Source organism: Chenopodium album, chromosome 11 (assembly GCF_948465745.1).
Source record: "Chenopodium album chromosome 11, dcCheAlbu1.1, whole genome shotgun sequence".
Classification (NCBI taxonomy): Eukaryota; Viridiplantae; Streptophyta; class Magnoliopsida; order Caryophyllales; family Amaranthaceae; genus Chenopodium; species Chenopodium album.
Window position 1 is genome coordinate 13,592,709 of NC_137844.1, and position 19,697 is coordinate 13,612,405.

Sequence of the window (19,697 nt, forward strand, 5' to 3'; positions counted from 1 at the left end):
TAAATTATACCCTTAATGCATTTAATTATAGAAATAACTAATAAATTTTATACAAATATTTCAAATTAATAATAAAAGTTAATACCATGAGGAATACATATACCACTTTTTCAAATTAATTTGGTTCTCTAAATTACTATGAGTAATTTACTCGCTTTTAAAAAAATGTTTTTTTTTTTAATTTGACAAAAACACTTTTTATTTTTTTTTATGGGTAACAAAAATTATCTGATTTATTTCAAACAATAAAATAATTTAGTAATACTTCGTAAGACTTAGTAATTTATGAAAATAAATATTTTTCATAAAAAAAAATTAATATCATAATTATTTACAAATAATGTTTAATTTTTTGCTGTATCAGAATTCTCTAAAATAAGGGTGCGATAAAATCTCCAAAAAAAAATTCACAATAAGAGACTATTCACTTCAGCTTAATTTCAGTTCAATTTAATTCAGTTCAACTCCAATCATTTCAATTCAATTCAGTTTAGTGCAATTCACCTCCTAATTTCCTTCTCTCATAAAATATTCATTTCAGCTCAGTTCAGTTCAGTTTTAAAAAAAAAAAAAAAAAAAAAAAAAAAAAAAAAAAAAAAAAAAAAAAACTAAATTAAATTATTATCAATAATAAAAAGTATCATATAGGAAATGATATCACTATCCTCAACACCTCAACCCTTAAAATGTTTCACCTTGTTCCCTTATGAACACTAGCAACATGTGCCAATTGCATGTGTGAGCTTGCTGACGTGGCAAGAGTGTGGTAAACTTCCTCAGAGCTCCTCAACTCCTGCACCTCGATTGTATCAGTTAACTTCTGCAGTTCTGCCCTTCCCTTTCTTTGTTTGATGATTCATGCAACCTTGCTTTTTACATTGGAATTAGCCGCTTTGCCTTTTTTTTCTGTTTTCATTTCTTCTCTGATGGATGATGCTGACTTACCCGTCAGATAAGGCATGCGTTGCCAACAATTGAATCTTCACCTTCTGGTTCCAATAAAGCAACTTCACATGTCCAATTGCAATTCCAATCCAAAAATTCAAGTCCGAAGAACCAAGATTAATGGAAGCAACAAAGGCTTCTGCTAGAGAAAATCTCATTGGTATCCTGCTTTGGTTTACAAGAGCGTCGTCCGAGAATTTGTAACTTTTCTTTCTCTTTCTTAATTTTTTGATGTTCTTCTTAATTTGTTGCAATTTGATTTTGTTTGTTAAAATTTGGGATTAGGGTTTTGGGATATTACAAATTTGGGTCAAATTCGAATCTAGGAATTGAACTGTTTGATTTGATCAGTTTTAGAACATCAATTTTTTGATGTTGTTCTCTGCTTCTGCCCAATCATCCCACAAAAAGCAGAGCCGCTTCCGTTTACTTGCGTCGGAGTACCGTGTCGTTAACAAACGGCACCATGATTTGTATATCATTCTTCAATCTTGTGTTGTTTTCCTTCTTCTCTAATAAATTAGTTTGAAGGTAAGGCAGAAAGGTTTGAATTTTTAAAATCATTTTATGTTCATTCATTTCTAATAAATTAGTTTGAAGGTAAGGCAGAAAGGGTTGAATTTTTAAAATCATTTTATGTTCATTCATTTCTAATTTGCTCTTAAATTTGTGGGATGCTCTAAAATGTCCAGCGAATTTAGATCCTAAAAAGGGTTTGGGGGGTTAAGAATTTAGGAGATTTTTGAACAAGGGCGAGATGCTCAGCGGGTCGCATTTTAGGGTAATCAAACTAATTGATGAGGCGGAAGAATGGGCATAGATTTTGATTAAACAATCTAGCAGTCTAAGGCAATACCAAGCTTATATATTTAATCACTCGACTTCAGTTTCAGGTATAAAACGACTGTGAACTTTCTTCTCCTCTTATATTCTTCTCAAATTCCATATAATTTTCAGCCTTATTGTTTTTTAATTTCATTTTCTTACCCTTGCTTTTGTTTTAGTGTCTACACAATTTTGTTATGAATTGGCATTATTTTGGGTTTACAAATGTTTTTCGTGGGGTGAGTTGCTGCGTTGTTAAATTAAAAGCTCTATGATAATGCACCATGCTGAACAACAATTTTAATGTGATGCCTGTACTTTATTCTTTAATTTGCTTAATTATGGTAAAGGGACTTTTTAACTTATGATTGGACTATCTAATTGAATCTTTGTAGCTAGTCATCTTTCTTTTTAATCATATTATCGAATTATTAAGTAGAATTGTACTATTACATTGCAAGCGTGGAGTTTACTTGTGAACGTAAAGAGGGAAGTAAATTAAGTTTATACCTTTTTTGATAAACTGATTTGCATAGCTGAACTGTTCAAAGTACCATTGCAGAGTTGTTTCAAAAAAAAAAAAAGTACCATTGCAGAGTTACCTCTGATTTCTGCATCTCTGAGGTTACTCCTGTTATATGGATGATAAGTCTTGGACTACTGCCAATCCTTTTGATTGTCTCTGGCTGGTGTTCCTTAAAGCTTGTGGTCTCTGAGTTTCGTGTTGCTCCTTAAAGCTTGTGGTATTCATGTTACTTCCATTAAAATAGGTATATTGTTATTGTTTGCATTTTGATTTTTGAACATATCGCTCTTGTTAGCGATTAGGGTGGAAAAGTTGAATATGAGCTTTCTGATATCTGTACTTGTATTATGAAGCTTCTTGATTCTCATCTCACTCCTACTGCTTCTGTTAGTGAATCTAGAGTCTTCTACTTGAAGATAAAGGGAGATTATCATCGTTATATGGCTGAGTTTAAATCTGGTGATGAAAAGAAAACTGCTACTGAAGATACTATGAATGCTTACTAAGCTACTCAAGTTTGTGTGTTTTTAGTTTTCTTCAATTTTTTCAATTTTGTGCCTTTTTTTAGGGTTTAGAGGTTTAATTTTGCGGAGATCTTTTTGAATTGATTTTGACCTAAAAGTTTTATTTCAATTTGTATTTGTTATTTTTTCTGAAATACTATATTCTTTTGATAGAATGTTTGAATTTATGCTCTGATTTTGCTGCTTTATATGCTGAGGTATGGAAGAATAAATGAGATTCGAGCTAACAATGGCTGAATGACTGCTTAATGCTTTTTGTTTAGTTATTGAACAGAGTATATGTTTGAATATCTACAGCTTTGAATATTTTGATTTGAATTTGAAGTGAAATTTCTGGTTCTGAGTATGATTTTTAGGTCTTTTTTCGTTGCCAATTTTATGGCTTCAACGATTTGGGTATTCTGAAATGATCGGTCAATGATTTTTATTTTTTTTGTTACCTGTCAATTGCTAATTTTTATTGGGGGTTCGATTGATTGAGTAGAAAAATGCAGGGAAAGTATACAAGGAACTTGTCAGAAGTGCATATTATCTAGCACCAGAGGTTTTGGAGCGCAACTATGGGAAAGAGATAGATGTATGGAGTGTTGGGGTCATTTTACACATTCTTCTAAGTGGAGTTCCTCCCTTTTGGGCTGGTAAGCATATACTTCCTAAAACAGAATTCAACGTGTTTCATGCTACTTAGGGAACATTATAAGATTGTTATAGCAGCCTATAGAGATGTTATAAGGATTTTATAAATATGCATCGTGAGTTTGTGAGGGGATATTTTCTTCAATTCATTTATCTGTATTCTGTAATCTACCCATCTCATTTCTATGGTTTTGACTCATAGTGTTTGCGACTGTTTCAGAGACTGAAGCTGGGATTTTTTCATCAGATCAAGAACGGGAAGCTTGGCTTGAGTCACACATCCATGGCCTTCAATTTCTGCTGGTGCCAAAGACTTATTTGCTAAAATGTTAGAGAGAAATCCTAAGGCGCGTATAAGTGTTGCAGAGGCACTTGGTATGTAATTATTTGCACGACTAAGATTTGATGATAGGGAATTTTGACATGAAAACTGCTTTTGACTACCCACAATTCACATATTACCTATGAATCTAGGAAGATTGTATTAGTTTTGATTTGATTAGAATTTGAATGTTGAAATTTGCTATTATTTTGGTTGGTTGAGCACTTGAGCTTGTGTTGTTCAATGTCATTTGGGAAAGGGAATCTTGGGGTTCGCAAGAAATAGCTGTAAGATTCATGGATTATAGAGAGTAAGTTTCGTGATTTATAGAAAGAGTGTACATGTTGCTGGAGTTAATTTGGATTAGTTTTTGTTTGGCTGGTGGAATAGAAAATCTAGAAACTCTTTCAAGACTACTCATGGCTATATATATGTCAGACTTGACAAAATCTCCAACAAGTATGTTTTCTCTATTGTGGGATTATGTTTAGTCTTTGATCTGTTTTTATAGCTTTTACCCAATCAATTTACATCATCTTAAGAATTCTACACACAGTAATTTGTCATTTATATGAATTAACCTGATACAAGTTTTTTTAAAAAAAATAGTAATTGTAAGATGGAATTACATATCCCACGGGATATCGTTAAGACTGCAGCTGACTACTAACTGTAGCTTGGGTTAGTGTAATTGAGAACCAAAAACAATTCATTAGTTTGATGACTTTGATCTCTTGCATGTATGAATTCCATGAAGCTTAGTTTCTTTGAATTTTGATTCATAAATTTTTTATAAGCCCTATAAACATTCTTTATGACCATATGCATCTTTGTATTGGTTTGTCTGAGATGGCTACGTGTATTAATTTGTCGTATGAGTCATTTAGGTATCGCTGCCCCGGTATAGAGTTAACTGAAAGTTATACTTGAGAATACAATTTGGGAGAAAATATTCTTTATACCATCCAAGTATTACCCCTGATAACGGATAAAAGCAAACACATGAACAATCCCAAGTTTGATTCATGGTCTTAACACATCATTTTGATTGTTTCAGGTTGTTCAAATTGATTTGCTTATTAATTAGAAACTCATGAGTTCAGTTTGGGGATTAGCATGTTGGGTTATCAGATTAATTTATTTGCTTGAACATGTTCTCTTTTCATATTTCATTGCATTTTTTGCTCCTTTTTTATTTTTTTACTACTACTTTTTGCTAATCTTTATTGTTTATTTTTGAGGTTGTAGATATGAGAAGAAAAGCAAGTGATGATACTAGAAGAGGCGGCTATGCTAAGTATGATATATTATCTAATTTTTTTTTACTTTTAATTTTCCTGTTATTGAAATAGATTGTTTGGCCTTTTTTTTTAACTAATCTTTGGTCAACTAATTGATGAAGAGGAGTAGAGCACCCTTCGCTGAATTATTTGCAAGAATTGATGCAGTGGACGCAAGTGCTGTCAAACGTGTAGCACAACACTTCTTGTTTATCAATTTTTACAATTTTAGCAAATCTGTACTGCCTTATTTAAATTTCCTTATTTTTAATTGATTTTACAATTTTGTCTAAATATTTGAAATTTAGATAAATGTTCTTTATCAAGTAGCTTTAATGTTTTAGAATACGTGTGTCGTACGATATTGATTAGGAACATTCCTTATTTTGAGCTTAATTTTCCTTTTGTTGGTTAATCACTTGTTAATTCGCTATTGTCTATAGTGCTATTAACTTGTGTTATTGTGGGTAAAAATCGTTACAAACAAACTAATATGGGATTTAAACAATGTAACACCCCATAACATAGTCTAAATAAAGCCATAAACCCAATTCCTTATATAATTACACATTTTTGTTCCATGTATGCAATTCTATTTATCGACGCAATCATATTTATCGACATCTATGTCCATTAAAAAGCATACATACTAGCAAAATAAAGTCACACTTTCGGCCTCTCTCACCAGCAACACTATATTGCTTCGCGCGCACGTGGCAACCCTAGTAACTAAAAAAATACTAGAAGGGTCCAAGTTTTTCAATTTTTCTAATTGGTTGTTATATTTTTTAAAAAAAGAAAGAAAAGAAAGATTTTTTTTTTTAATTGGCTAAGTAGAAGGGTCCAAGTTTTTTAACTAAGGGTCTAACTTTTTTACACACAATTAATTAAATCTTATCGGAAAAACTATTATAGACCCCCAAACACTAAGTAGAAAAAAGTTAGGCCCCAAATACAATATTTTCCAAAAAGTTGGACCCCGACTATGATCTTAACTCGTAAAAATTTAACAATTTCTTCTCATCAATGGAAAATTTATTTCAATTAATTTGTGTATTATCTAATCTAATATATTATTAAAGTGTGTTAAAGTTGTATGTTGCATAAATTTATACAGATTGATGGTAAAATTATTTCAATTAATTTTTCGTTTTATCAAGTCTTTGCAACTTGCAATAAATAAAATCGAAAAAAAGAATACTTCGTATATAACAAGATTTGATTCACTAATTAAAACTCTTACCTTATATCTCAAGGTTTTAGACTCAAATCTTACTAAGAATGTATAGTGTTGAGGAAATGAGGATAGACCAAATAGGCTAATATCACACGAGTATGCCTTTTCTTATATGTATCAATGGAAATTCATCATCAAAAAATTTCAATTCTTTATTAAAATATTCTACCAAGTATATAAGACTACTACGAAAGTACGGAGTTTAAAGGAATAGAGGCATAATTTATTAAAATATAATAATGGAAATTCTTCATCAAAAAGTTCCGATTCTTTATATTAAAATATTATACAAAGTATATAAGACTATTGTAAATAAATAGTGGATAATATTATATTTTATTAAGGTGAAGGGAATTGAGCCTAACTTATGTGATTAATATACTTGTAGTACTTGTATGTAAAAAGAGTTGCGGTATTTTAACAGTATATAGTTAAAGCAATGACAAACACAAATACGATTACACAATTAAAGAAACATGTCAACTAATTTGGAACTGAGGAAATATTTTGTTTGATTTCAAAACATAAATAAATTTTTCAAAACAAAGAGATAGAGAGCGCAAGAGACCTCAGCATAATCACAACGAATAGCTTGAACCAAGAACGGATCAATGTCCGTTTTCACTAGTCTAAGAGGATTTTAGGACATCTGAAACAATAAAAGTGTGTTTCTATTATTTTGAAACGGTATAATAGTACACAAGTGGATTTCTTCACCAAAAGTCTAAAAAAAAAAAGTGCACTAGTGAACAAATAAATAACAATTATCAAGGTTATACAAACTACTGAGCTACAGCTGATATACACCTTTTCCCAGCATGATGTGAAAGTCATGGCTGGTTCCCATCGCCCGATTTACAACACTTTTGTGAACACCGGCAAAACTGTGGTATATTACAGAATTTCCTGGCCGGAAGGGGAGCAACCTGGCTAACCCTCAAGAACTTGTACATCTGAGGGAGGATTAACCACGTACACTCCAGGGGCCAGAGGGCTCCGAGTGTGCTGTAATGTATCCGATATAATTTCAGAAAGTTTGTCTATAAGATATCATCCAAATCGTCTGGTACATGCAACTTTTCAATGGCAGCCTGGAAACCACAACCAAACTTTTCAATTTTTAAAGAGCAGCATAACTGGTTGAAAGCCTTTCCAACAAGTAAAAATCATCTCAAAGATAAATCAGTTTATTTTATAAATCAGAGAAATAATACGATCATGTAAAAGTAAAACACACACACATAAAATAAAGAATCACAATAAAGCACGGTGTGATTAAGAAACTAATACTTTCAATCTGTCGATATTTCCGTATTAGGAGTCCAACTGGACATTAAAGAGTGAAAGAGGCCAATCCATATCAAAGTCCATAGATGCAAGAAGTTACCTTTATGGTGGCAACATCTGTTGCTGATGGCTTCAAGTCTAGGGCCAATCCAAAATGCAACATGGCCTTATCATACATGTTCTTCCGCTTATAGATCTTACCAATCAATGCATAGATACTGCATTCATGGGGTGCATATTCCTTAAGCTCTTCCAAGACCCTTAGAGCTTCATCATAGTTATCCATACCAGACAGTACAATAGCCTTTTGATACATGGGAAGAGGATTCTTTTTATCAGCTAAAATAGCTTTTTCCATCATTGCCAACGCTTCCTCATTTCTCTATTCAGCAACATAAAACAGTTGGATGAGGATAATGAAAAGAAATTTGTCAAACAGGAAACTAAAACCCACAACATAAGCATCATACCCTTAGAGCATGCAGGGCTGTTCCAAGATATGACATGATTACAGAAGAGTGCGGATTAATCTTGAACGCAACTTGAAAATGATGTTCAGCAAACTCAAACTTCTCTTGGCGAAGGTAGACCATTCCAAGACCGTACCATGCATTGTAATGTCGTGAATCAACACGGAGAGCATTCTGAAAGCTTTTAATTCCACTCTCAAAGTCCTCCAAAGCAACAAGCTCATGACCACAGAGAGTATGAGCATAAGCGAATCTTGAATTAAGTTGCACAGCTCGCTGAAAATTTTTCAAAGCTGTATCATGATCTTTTTGCAAGCTGTAACAATTTCCCATGGCACACCTGCACAGCCAAGTAACATAAAATTAGTGTCAGGTCCCGAAGATTTGCACAACAGAAGAACCAAACGAGAAATATAGGTGGTAGGTCAAACTCAAAAGCTAGCGAGAGCCAGCAGGTGAAGTCACAATCCATCATTGAATTAATTACGTTTTGAAATTAATAACCAAAAGAACACCACACAGAACATGATAAACTTTCCAAACATATTGGATATAAACTTGAATGATAAAGCTTTAGTCAAATGCGTTAAATTAATTCCTAAGTAACATGAAAGCAAAAGGCCAGAAACCAGATGAGAAAACATTAAAAGGGGTTGTGGGGTGCAGATCTGAAAAACAGCATAAGCTTAACAAATAAACACTGAAAACGATTTAGAATACAGTATCTTGTTTTCTTGTATATAAACCAGCTGCTCAAGAATTAAATTCAGTCTTTTTACGAATGTCCCTTACAAACTTCCCCCCCTCCCCATTCTTTGTTCAACACAGCTATGGATGCTGTTAACCTAAAGATACAAGGTTGTTGAGTGGTGGACTGATGCATTAAATTCTGAGTAAATGCCAGAGATGTGAGTCTGCCACGCCCCACACATCATTTTGGATCAGTTACTCCAATCATTATTCAATTAATTTTAGAGAACAAAACATTTCATCAACGCTTTGGTAATATTGATGAATTTTAATTTTCAAAGATGACTTCATATCAGACACCAAAACAGGACCATCTAAAGCACAAGGCACATGAACCCACAAACCAGAACATGAAGAAGTAGCTATTTACTTCACCTCAAGAAAGTAGATGATAGGTATATGGACATGTTGGAACCAAAAATTTTGACAAGCTTAATTTTTATTAAATGTTAAGACTTCACAAGTTAAACCAGCTTTAAGACAATCTAACTTAGCATATACTACCTCCATTTCTAAATGACATCAACACTTTTAATATTGGTTTGTTTCTAAAACATTATTTCAATATTCAAATTATTCTATTTTTGGCAAACCTTTTTTATTACATTACCTTTAATAACCCTACAATATTTTCATAATTTCACTCACTTTTACTATATATCCACCTTTATACCCACCCACTTTTTTACCTTCACTATCTTACTTTAACCACCTTTTCATACACTGATCAACAAACTCACAAATTTTAAGAAAATTTGTGCAAATAGTAAATTTTAAAATCAAATGAAAACGGAGACAGTACAAGAGAAACTAAACAACCGCTGCTCAAACTTATATGACAAACATGTTTAAGGATCCATCAGAAAGTACCATGTTTGAGGAGCCAAACGGTCAATTGACAGCAGCTCCTGAGCCAGGTAACTTAGTTTCATATCTTCCTTTAGATGCTGCAACAACAAAAAAAAAAAAAAAAAAAAAAAAATCCAATTCCACGTCACATCCAAAATATAAACAACCCAACCCCTCTTCATATACCGAGGGATATAAAGAGATACAGTGCAATGAGAAATTGCGGACACAAAAGATGGTACCCTTGCAGTGTCATTATATGAAGCTCGTATAGAAAACATATTTTTGGTTTAGGAGTTCAAGTAATAGCCACAAGATCATAAATAAATAAATAAATAACTCACATAGAGAACAGTTGAGTAGACATCCATCCCATCTAAGCTGCAAGGACATTGGCGTCGAGCGAGACTGAAGGCGCGATCAGCTTCCAGATAATCCACTAATTCAAAATATGCTCTCCCGACCTGCATAAACAACCAATCAGTATAGACAGCAACGCTTTCTACAAATGCTAGATAGCTCATAACAGAATTATTTAAGCCCATTATCTCAAGGATAATAGAACTTTTAAGCTACAATTCTGGAAGTAATTAATTATCAAGCCCCTCTACCACCCAAGTTCTGGCCTGATTTCACTCCACTAAATAGCCTAAACACTATTGACACAAATAAAGTAATAAGATTGATCAATTTGTAAAAAGTCCTAATGTTAGTGCTAAATTTAAATATCTCCTGCATAGAAATTTTTATACGCACAAGTGGTTATGTGAAGCACATAAATAACAAAAAGGCAACGCCTAATAATTATGAATTGAAACTAGACTCATAATTTATATCTACACAAACAATCTCATCTTGTTCATCTAACAATACCAGATACAAAGCAGGTGGTCTGAAACAGCCAAAACAGACCAAGAAAGGATGATCCTAAGAAAGCACGGCCCAAAAATTCAGAACTGTAGTTGTTATCCACAATTAATTCTCAATTATATCTGATCAAGACCATAAAATGTGTTGTAGTACACCCAGTCCTACATATTAATATGTTGTAATACAACAGTCACAGCAACTCATGCAACATTGATGACAAAACAACAGGCACATTCAATGCATATTTCAATTACACAATCTTTTCAATGATAGAATTGGACATTACTTTTCATCAGAGGAAACAAAAGACATAAAAACATTACTGTCTACATTAGATGTTATGTTCTAATTATCATCTCTCCTAAAAAAGACACCATTGAAACTACAAGCTCCAGTTTTACTCCTATTGAGACTTTCTTACATCAGCAGCAAAATGCTCTACAGTGGCAATTACCTGGGAAAGAACCCAGCCAGTACTGTAATGTTTATACGGGAGTTTCTTATAGATCTCCAATGCATCCTACAAAATCAGGAGGGAAAAATATTAATTGGCTATTACAGCATTAACAGGCAGCAAAGTTATATACTTCCTCCATTTCTTTAAATCACACTGTTTGGTATGGGCACAAGATTTAAGAAAAAGAGTAAAAGACGGGGAATGTCAAATGAGCCCATGTGATACAAACAAATAAAGAGAGAAGACGTAGGGTGATTATGGTTGTTATTCTTGTTATCACATGCGAACAAAGGTAGGTAGGGTATTTTATGTGTGAACACAAACAAAAAAGTGAATCAAACATACCAAATGAGGAAATAGTGCAATTAATATGCAACTTCCCAAAAAGGAAATGGTGTAATAAAAAAAATAAAAATAAAGAATAAAAAAAGAGGAAGTATATAACAAAATTGATATCCTCAAGCAGGCATCTACAGCAGCACAGTTCAGTTGCTTAAGCAGACAGAAATTATTACCTGGCACTTGTACATGCAGGATAGTCTAAAGCCATCCCCCAAGAGTCTCCATAAGCCTAAGATTTCAAGAGCCCCGTTATGGACTTCAGAATCATCAGGGGTATTCCTACATATATTCGTTGAACCACCATCCTGCTCTGTAGACCCAGCATCAGAAAAGGAAGATGTACTAATACTTGCTTGTGTATTAAATCGCGAATCACTAAAGGCTTCATGGCGATTTCCTGAAGGAGACCTTAATTGTAAGCAAATCTAGCAATGATCTAATTTTAACCAAAGATAATCATGTAAAAGAGAGATCTATGTAAACAAAAACACTCTATCAAAAAAGAATAAATTTTCGAACTATTAACAGAATAGCATGCAAAAAACATCAAAATTAGTTAGTTTTTTTTTTAAAATAAAACAGAAAAGGCAATTATGTGCACAAATTTAGCACTGAAGCTGAATTGCTATTGCTACTACCTACTAGCATCATTGATAGATAATACAGTCGATAGATTAGCACTGAGATTCCATGATTAAAATATAAAAATAAATAAAATTAAATTAAAAAAAGCAGGTAATGAAAGATGTAAATTGACCTGAATTCTATTTGATGATTATTTTTGGAAGACATAGCTGACCACCAAATTAAATTTTCTAATCAATAATCAACACAAGGGAGAGTCTACTAAAGGATTAATGGGCAAAACACAGCCAATTTACAGCACATCCCTAAGGGATTCCATGTAATCCAAGATACAATTTGTGAAATGAGTCAAACTTCAGTCTTCACACAAGTTTATTGCTTTTGCATAAAGGAAAGTAGAACATGCACAATCACACAATGGTAATTTAAAGGTGCCATGTTAAGTCAATAGCACATTAACGAAATCAATATAAGACAGTCACTTGGGGTTGGAGACACAAAAGGTATTCAGACAAATTCTATAACAATCAAGTTCAGATACTATAACTCCAAAGTTTATCACCTTCTTCAAAACTTTCATTTGGCCCTGCCTGCCCTTTGCGAAGTGTCACTGAGCGTAATCCTACATTGCCCAACCTAGAATTACCAGCATTTTTAGAGGAATGAGTGGTTCCATTCCCAGTTGATGAAGTTGTCGTTGTATTGGTGCTTCCTCCTGCATCCCCTGAAAGTCGTGTATTTCTTCTGGTAATAGAATCAGAGAATAATCTGCCGGATATCTGAAGAACAGAAATAAAAAGGATGTTACCAAGATACTACAGCAAAGCACTAAAAGAATTATCAGTAGGTAGCTTTAGATCCTCTATCCTGGATAAGACTTCCTCAGAGCTCTTTTAAACCATAAAACTTTACCTATGTCAGACAAAGAGCAAACTAACAGCTAAATAGATAATTTTTATAGAAATAAGAACGAATAGAAGGGATCACAATCATAACTCCTAAACAAAAATCATAGGAGCTTCAAGCTGTGTATCTCATTTCTAAGTTTCACATAATCAGAGCATCTAACATCAAATACAACAGAATCAGTACAGCTGACATGAGAAAGATGTTAAAAGGAATATAAAAAAGGTATAAAACGAAAACCATCTTTCAGAAAAAGAGCAAAAATCTTAATACCATTAATAAGAAAGATCATCCAAAAAACAGTACGTGCTTTAATAATGTTCAAATATTCTTTTCTTCAAAATTTCAATTTTTAAAGAGCAAAGAAATCACGAACTCTATTTTTCAGTTCAGCAGCATGTCATAGTACTTCAGCAAAAATGATAAGCTTATGCTTCTTGTGTATGCAGTGTATCTATATCTAAACAAGCCATGTACTACCTTCTACTCTGTTCGTGTCCTGTTCATGAAACTTTTTTTTTACACTATGTATGGGTTTCTGGGTATCAATCATTTCATCCAATCTAAACCCATGGTTTGAAACAAAAACCTAAACCTGATACCATATGTCAAACCAAATGCCCCTTTCAGAGGGTTGGGTCAATTACCTTTCTCAATTTCCCTTCATCCAAAACCTTCCTTCGAGGGGCTTGAAGAGTCGTGCCTACAGTTGACCTTGGTGAGCTTTCACTGCTAGCTGGGGCAGTAGTTTGCTGTACATGCCGACAAACCGGTGGAGGAGCAACACCAGACATCTGCAATAGAAGGAAAAGGTTAAAAGGCCATAGAAGAACTAATATAAACAGAATTTTTCTCAAAAACACAAAGAATGATTTAGAAACATCCAACCCACCTAAAAAGAAAAAAGAAAGTTCACACAACAACAACAAAAATAAACAATGGATGCTAAATTATATTTACTGAAATCAACTTGTGCTCCACCAGAAAGAACTTGCTTTTAACTATCATACCTATATCAGAATTTCAAGAGCAATGCAAGGACTTATGCAATCATTATATAGCTTTTAGATCACTCTTTTCTGGTGAAATTTTTCAATTTTTTCTAACTACTGAAAGAAGGAAGTTGACAATATTTATAATTTGATACTACTCATAAAATATGTGGGAGGATGTGGACCCTCAAACTACTGACAGAAGGAAGTTGACAATATTGATACTACTCATAAAATATGAGGGAGGATGTGGACCCTCAGTCCCAAGAATCACTAAGGAGGATTCTACAAAGAGTACTTCAGAAACTAAATAATAATTGATTTCCTACAACTCAGTAAAGCAACAAGTGCCACTGTATCACAGAAACTAAACGAGGAAAACTTCAAAACAAAAATAGCCTGATTCCCTTCTCTTTATTTCTGGTGAAAAAGTTTTGTCTCAAAACCTTGTACAAATCATGTTCTCAATGTAAAAAGTTTTACATAAAGTGTATTCAGAAAGAAATACTAAACAAGTCCCCACTCTACACAAGCTACTCAGAATATTATAAATTAATCATAAACTAAACCACTTCAATTAATGAATAATGATCATTCGAACAAAATTAGAAGAAAATATGGAATACAAAGGAGTAAATCAATGATCTACATTTTATAAATGAGAGGAGACAGGAAGACATTTAAAATTCACAGTGAATAAAAAAAAAAATAGAAATACAAAAATTGAGCAGCACATTAGTTGTAGATGCAGATAGATGGAATACTATCCACTGTAATATAGAAGTATTCATTAAGATGTACAGTAACTTGTGAGGCAGTTATCAGGAACTATTAGAGAAAAATCTTGTTCACAACTCTTAATACAGGTAGTAAAGGTTCATATATTTTACAGCTTGATCTTAAAAATATGGCTGCTAGTAATGAGGAGGACAGCTTGAGACATATGAGGCATTTAGAGGCACAAAAAAAAAAAAAAGGGGGGGGGGGATTATTCTATGTAAATAATTTATTGATGTATGCCTTTCCCTAGTGCTTTTGAGAAGGTGCCCAGCAGTGTAAAGAAGATAGGAAATTTAGGGGAGGTTGACTTGCTGAGGCTTGTTGGCTTATTGCTTCTCAAAACCACAATTGCAATTCTTATTTTGATAAAATTCAAGTATTTATCCAAAGTGATATATGTTGTATTTTAAGCAAAGTGATAAACGAAAAGTGGAAAGCAAGTTTTATAGCAAACTGATCCTTTACAACTTAATGAGCACTTCATTCGTAGAGTTTCCCAATAAGAACAAGATTGCATGAATCTTCAACTCACTCAGTCTCACCGAAAAATAAACATCCAGCCTAAAAGGGAAAAGAATGAGACGACCATACCTTACCTGAGAGGCCATTGGAGAAGGAGTATTGTAAAATGACAAGCTTGAAGATACACAATTCAGGGATTGAGTGACAGCAACTGAAGATACATTTGCTCCTTGATAACTTCCAGAAGCATCCTTTGCGCTGTTACCATGGATAGTTTTCAGCTGCCTAGGACTAGCATCTCCACAGCTCTTAGCAGAAACTTGATTTTGGTCCTCAGTGGAAATAACAAAACTCTGAGAAGTGAAAGCATGCTGCAGCTGTTTCTGTATTGTATGAGCAGCTGTATCACCAAACACAGCAGATGCTTCTTCAGCAGAGCCTGAGAATAACAACAGTCACTTTCATTCAAGAGGAATAATACTGTTAATATTTATCACTGCACACCCCACGCGCATCGGCGCATGTCAAACTACATTTACTATGCTTACACAACTACCAACAAGCAAGCATCTTACCTTCACTAATGCATCTCTTAACTACTTTACAATAATATACAAATTCAAAAATATTACTCCAAACATATCCTACAACAGCAACTAAAACTTCAATATAACACAGTAGCACAAATCTCCACTAAAGCTAATGAATAAAATCATACAGACAACTAAGAACTTGTTCTCTTCAACTTATTTCAGAATCTTATCACTTATTCTTCTCAAAATCAGTCAGACGCTCAGACCAGAAAATTTCAGATCAAATCAAACCAAAAGATTAATAGTTTTATTTATCATTAAGAATTACACAATATTATATATCTTGAGTGGCATATATCGGTAAAAATTATGAATATTAAATACTTGGAGAGTACACATATTGACTTTTTGGCTTTGTTTACTGTTCATATTCACTATTCACATTCACTACTTCCTCCGATTTAATTTACTTTATTTCTAAATAGCGGAAACAGGAAAGTATGTGTAAGAACAATAGATGTACCCAATATACAAAGTTCCTCATAAGCAGCCCAAAACAATGGATCAATGGACAACGCCTGTTTAAAGTGATGAACAGCACTCTTTCTTCGGTCAGTATACCTGAGAATGAACATTTCAAGCTATCAGATACTACAACCAAGGATGCTTTAAATTAACAGTGACAGGTTGCAAACATTTATAAAATTACAAAATACTCAGAAATCAGTAGCTTACAATGAAAACGAAATTATCCCTGATATTTCTACTATCTTTTCCCAGTATTCACTACTTAGAATTTGAGGCCTTGATCAAATACAAAACACAGATTACTAATTGATTTCCCAGGATATAAAGTGTTGCCAAACAGTACACCAGAATGCATCACATAATATCAAGATAGAATGCCATGAATCCAAATACAACCTAATGATAAATACCCCAAAGATACTACAACAACAAAGCCTTAGTCCCAAAATGATAAATACCCCTAAAGATACTAAAACCATAAATTACATTTCCATGTCACTATCGGATGCGTATAGCACACTGCCTTTCTCCTTAACACAATCAACACAATGTCTATCAAGCATAAACCATTGTCATACCGGAAAGTCAAGGACTCATCTAAAGTTATAAAAAGAGCTTGTCTTTTCTTATTTCTGTTGCTATTTTCTTGACATTTTGCATTTCCAGCAGTCTGAGATAAGACATCAATGAAAAATTGCAAAGACAAAAATTACTACTCAAATATTGGCACTGCCTTACAAGGGCTCATAAAAGGTTTGCAGAAACTAGAATTCATTTACAATCACCAAGTAGTAAAGTTGGTTTCATCAACTTTCACAAAGAAACAAATTTAATTTTTTAGCTCAAAATCAAAGAGTTTAGACATCACAATAGATTATAAATGTAAAATTTATTAGACCAACAAATTACATGGTATACCCAGCTACACAGCCCTGCACGAAAAGAAAAGTACACTGAGTGTAAGACAGCACATACAGGCCACACGTGTTACAATATAGGTACAACAAAAATACATTTTGATGCACCCAATTTTTAGCACTTGAGACATCCTTGAAGATAGATGCATAAAACATGGAAGGACAAAAAAAACCTGTAGATAAGTCCGAGAAGATAATGGCCAGCTGCATCATTCAGTACCTGCACCAAAAAAATTAGAAATCATATTACAAAATGTTCCAAATGCAGTGTTGTTTAGGTAATCAAGCAGGATTAAAGTGCCAGGACAAACAAGGGATTCAATGAAAGCAGTATGAAATAGAAAAATCACAAAACAATCACAGCCTTATGATTTACAGTCACATAGTATCTTTGGAAGCAGAACGTAGACACTTAAAATGAAATAAAAAAGTAAAAAGAACTCTTAATACTCTAGAGCACTAAAGCAATAATTACCTCTAGACCCGAATCATTAGCAGGGGACAATGCCTTTTCTGCTTCATTTAAAAGATCCATATGAAAGCATGAGAAGGCAAACAAGTAGCGGGATTGGGCCATTCGTTTTCCTTCACATAAACAAACAAAAAAATCACAAGATTAGAAGAGTTATCATAGAAAGTAGTAACAAGATAACTGAAAACATCTTAAAGAAGGCAATGTAGAACTGCATAAAGCATAATCAATACTCAACTCAATAGTAGATTAGTAGAGAGTATATAAAACTTTCCACCACTTCTAGGTTTAGTCATAATCAAAAAAGTTTATACGGACCTTTCAATATATTATATGCCGCATAAGCTTGATTATTTCGCAAGTAACAATTAGCCAACAATTGCCAGTTCACCTACATCCAAGGGTGAGAAAATATCAAGATACGATAGAAACATATAAGGATAACACTTGCAGCAACTAGTAGCAATTTCTTAAGAGATAATAGATGACATGATCTATTCTAGTTTTGACAGACTGAGACACTGAGTACTAAATTGCTCAAGCAGCACACACAGATGAGAGAAAATCCACCCATCAACTATGCCCGCATATTAAAGTGCAAACAGAGACAACACTAGCATTGGTATAATTTCATCAAACAGCAAGGAGAATTTCATTAAAAAGGAGGCCACCAACACCTCAATTGGACTAAAAAGAACAGATTTGAATACCTCATAATCCTCAAACTTCGGCTAGCTTTCTAATGTTTTCCATCCAAGCTTCTCTCAACCACCACTCTCTATTCCAACCCCATAGACCCAAACTAAAATCAATTGTGTGAGAGTGTACAACACCTTCATGTTATTTTTCCCCCAAAATGAAACATTATATGAAATGTTCACTAATTGCATTGCCTAACACATTGTTCAGACCCGGACCAATATCTGATTCAATTTATCAAAGTATTTTTATCATGTCAATTTTCAAGTCCAATTCTCATCCAAGTTACTTCTCACAGTGTCCTAATCTTTTATTTTTTATTTTTTAGCTGTCTCCTAAACGCCAAACATTGACATAGCAAGGGCAGACCCCTAAGTTCAAAGCATTCCACATCCAACAAAGGTGTAAAGAACATAAAACTCAAAATCACCAACCAAATTAAGTAATGAGTACAAGTTTCTAGTGAAATCGTCCCCTCTCCACGACATCATCTCAGCTAATCTCACCCTTCCCCCAACACCCTGCCACTCCCAGATATAAAATCATCTATATTTTACGAGATTTGCCGAAAATCACATCATAAGAAGACCAAAAGGGAATTATGAATGACATACCTCAGTAGGGAACTCAGCACAAAGACGTTCACAAATGAAAATGGCATTAGAATACATAAAATGCCGCAAACTATTCTGAACAGAATCAACAAGTATAGCTTCCATAGCTCCTCTGCTCAACAAAGGAAAAAGAAAAAATTCAGATTTTTTTTTTTCTTTAAATCCAATTTCACTATAAATTCAAACAAAAATCAACAAACAGCCCCCAAGAACTTAAAAGCAAAATAAACAAGAACCCAGAAATTCTAAAAGGACATAAATTGCAAACATTAAAAGAAATTCCAAAATAACCCCAGAAAAATTGAATCATACCACACAAAAATTAACAAAACCCCTTGTCAAAATTCCTAAAAATTTGATGTTGCGAAAGAAGCGAGGAATTCGCAGTAATGAGAGGGATAAGAAGGTGAACAATGGAGGAGAGAGAAAGAGGCGGCGAAGAAAAGGGTGGTGAATTTGGGAATGAATATGGGAGGAGAGAGAAAACTGGAAGGAGCTTAGCTTAGGGTTTGAGGGTTGCAGACATGGTGGAGCTTTTGTGTTGGTGAGAGAGAGAAGAGAAAGGTGTTGATTTGAATTTTGAATTATAATCCTGTTTGTTATTGCTCGTTTTTTAAAATTTTATTATCAGTACCCCGTAACAAGTTTGCAAGTCTAGGGGATCTGCCAGATAAAATACTACTATAGGTTTATCATAATGATCCACCGATTTACCTTTTGAATTTGGAGATCACTTGTGGGTGGTAAGGTTCAGTCTGTGACGCCTTTGTTAAATTAGTCAAGATGTGATTGGAATACGTCTTTGTATCATCGAGACACCAGAAGGGTAGACCCGGCAGATCAGCATTATTAAAGCTGAAGGATACTTTCTTTTTAGGGACTGAGCAGA

The 19,697-nt window shown here is 33.6% G+C and overlaps 1 protein-coding gene and 1 long non-coding RNA gene across 4 annotated transcripts; one reads left to right on the forward strand and one right to left on the reverse strand.

Annotated features, from left to right (window-relative positions):
* The first annotated feature begins 731 nt into the window (after positions 1–731).
* On the forward strand, positions 732–5,434 carry LOC145567422 (uncharacterized). 2 transcript variants are annotated; one of them, XR_014095622.1, is made up of 5 exons: positions 732–1,145; positions 3,315–3,458; positions 3,677–3,831; positions 5,027–5,075; positions 5,181–5,434. It is a non-coding gene; the product is annotated as an uncharacterized LOC145567422 (long non-coding RNA). The 2 variants fall into 2 exon arrangements; XR_014095623.1 differs by lacking the exon at positions 732–1,145 and adding an exon at positions 1,156–1,476 and having other exon boundaries at positions 1,546–3,458.
* A 1,509-nt stretch (positions 5,435–6,943) lies between these two features.
* On the reverse strand, positions 6,944–19,397 carry LOC145567410 (cell division cycle protein 27 homolog B-like). 2 transcript variants are annotated; one of them, XM_081626680.1, is made up of 16 exons: positions 19,121–19,397; positions 18,809–18,920; positions 17,814–17,886; positions 17,499–17,608; positions 17,197–17,243; positions 16,102–16,199; positions 15,180–15,484; positions 13,459–13,605; positions 12,468–12,684; positions 11,494–11,717; positions 10,976–11,041; positions 9,996–10,115; positions 9,673–9,749; positions 8,053–8,392; positions 7,683–7,964; positions 6,944–7,386 (listed from the first exon to the last, which is right to left on the reverse strand). In XM_081626680.1, the coding sequence occupies exons 2-16, from the start codon at positions 18,911–18,913 to the stop codon at positions 7,336–7,338; spliced, it is 2,262 nt and encodes a 753-aa protein (XP_081482806.1). In that variant the 5' UTR covers positions 18,914–18,920; positions 19,121–19,397; the 3' UTR covers positions 6,944–7,335. The 2 variants fall into 2 exon arrangements, with proteins under 2 accessions (XP_081482806.1, XP_081482807.1); XM_081626681.1 differs by having other exon boundaries at positions 18,809–18,923.
* Between the last annotated feature and the right edge of the window lie 300 nt (positions 19,398–19,697).

Coding starts and splice junctions, on each gene's coding strand:
- LOC145567410 (XM_081626680.1), bottom strand. CDS start 18,913: ATGGAAGCTATACTTGTTGATTCTGTTCAGAATAGTTTGCGGCATTTT. Junction 13,606..15,179: donor CTTCTCCAATGGCCTCTCAG/GTAAGGTATGGT, acceptor CTTCTATTGCAG/ATGTCTGGTGTTGCTCCTCC. Junction 10,116..10,975: donor CTGGCTGGGTTCTTTCCCAG/GTAATTGCCACT, acceptor TTGTTTATGCAG/GTCGGGAGAGCATATTTTGA.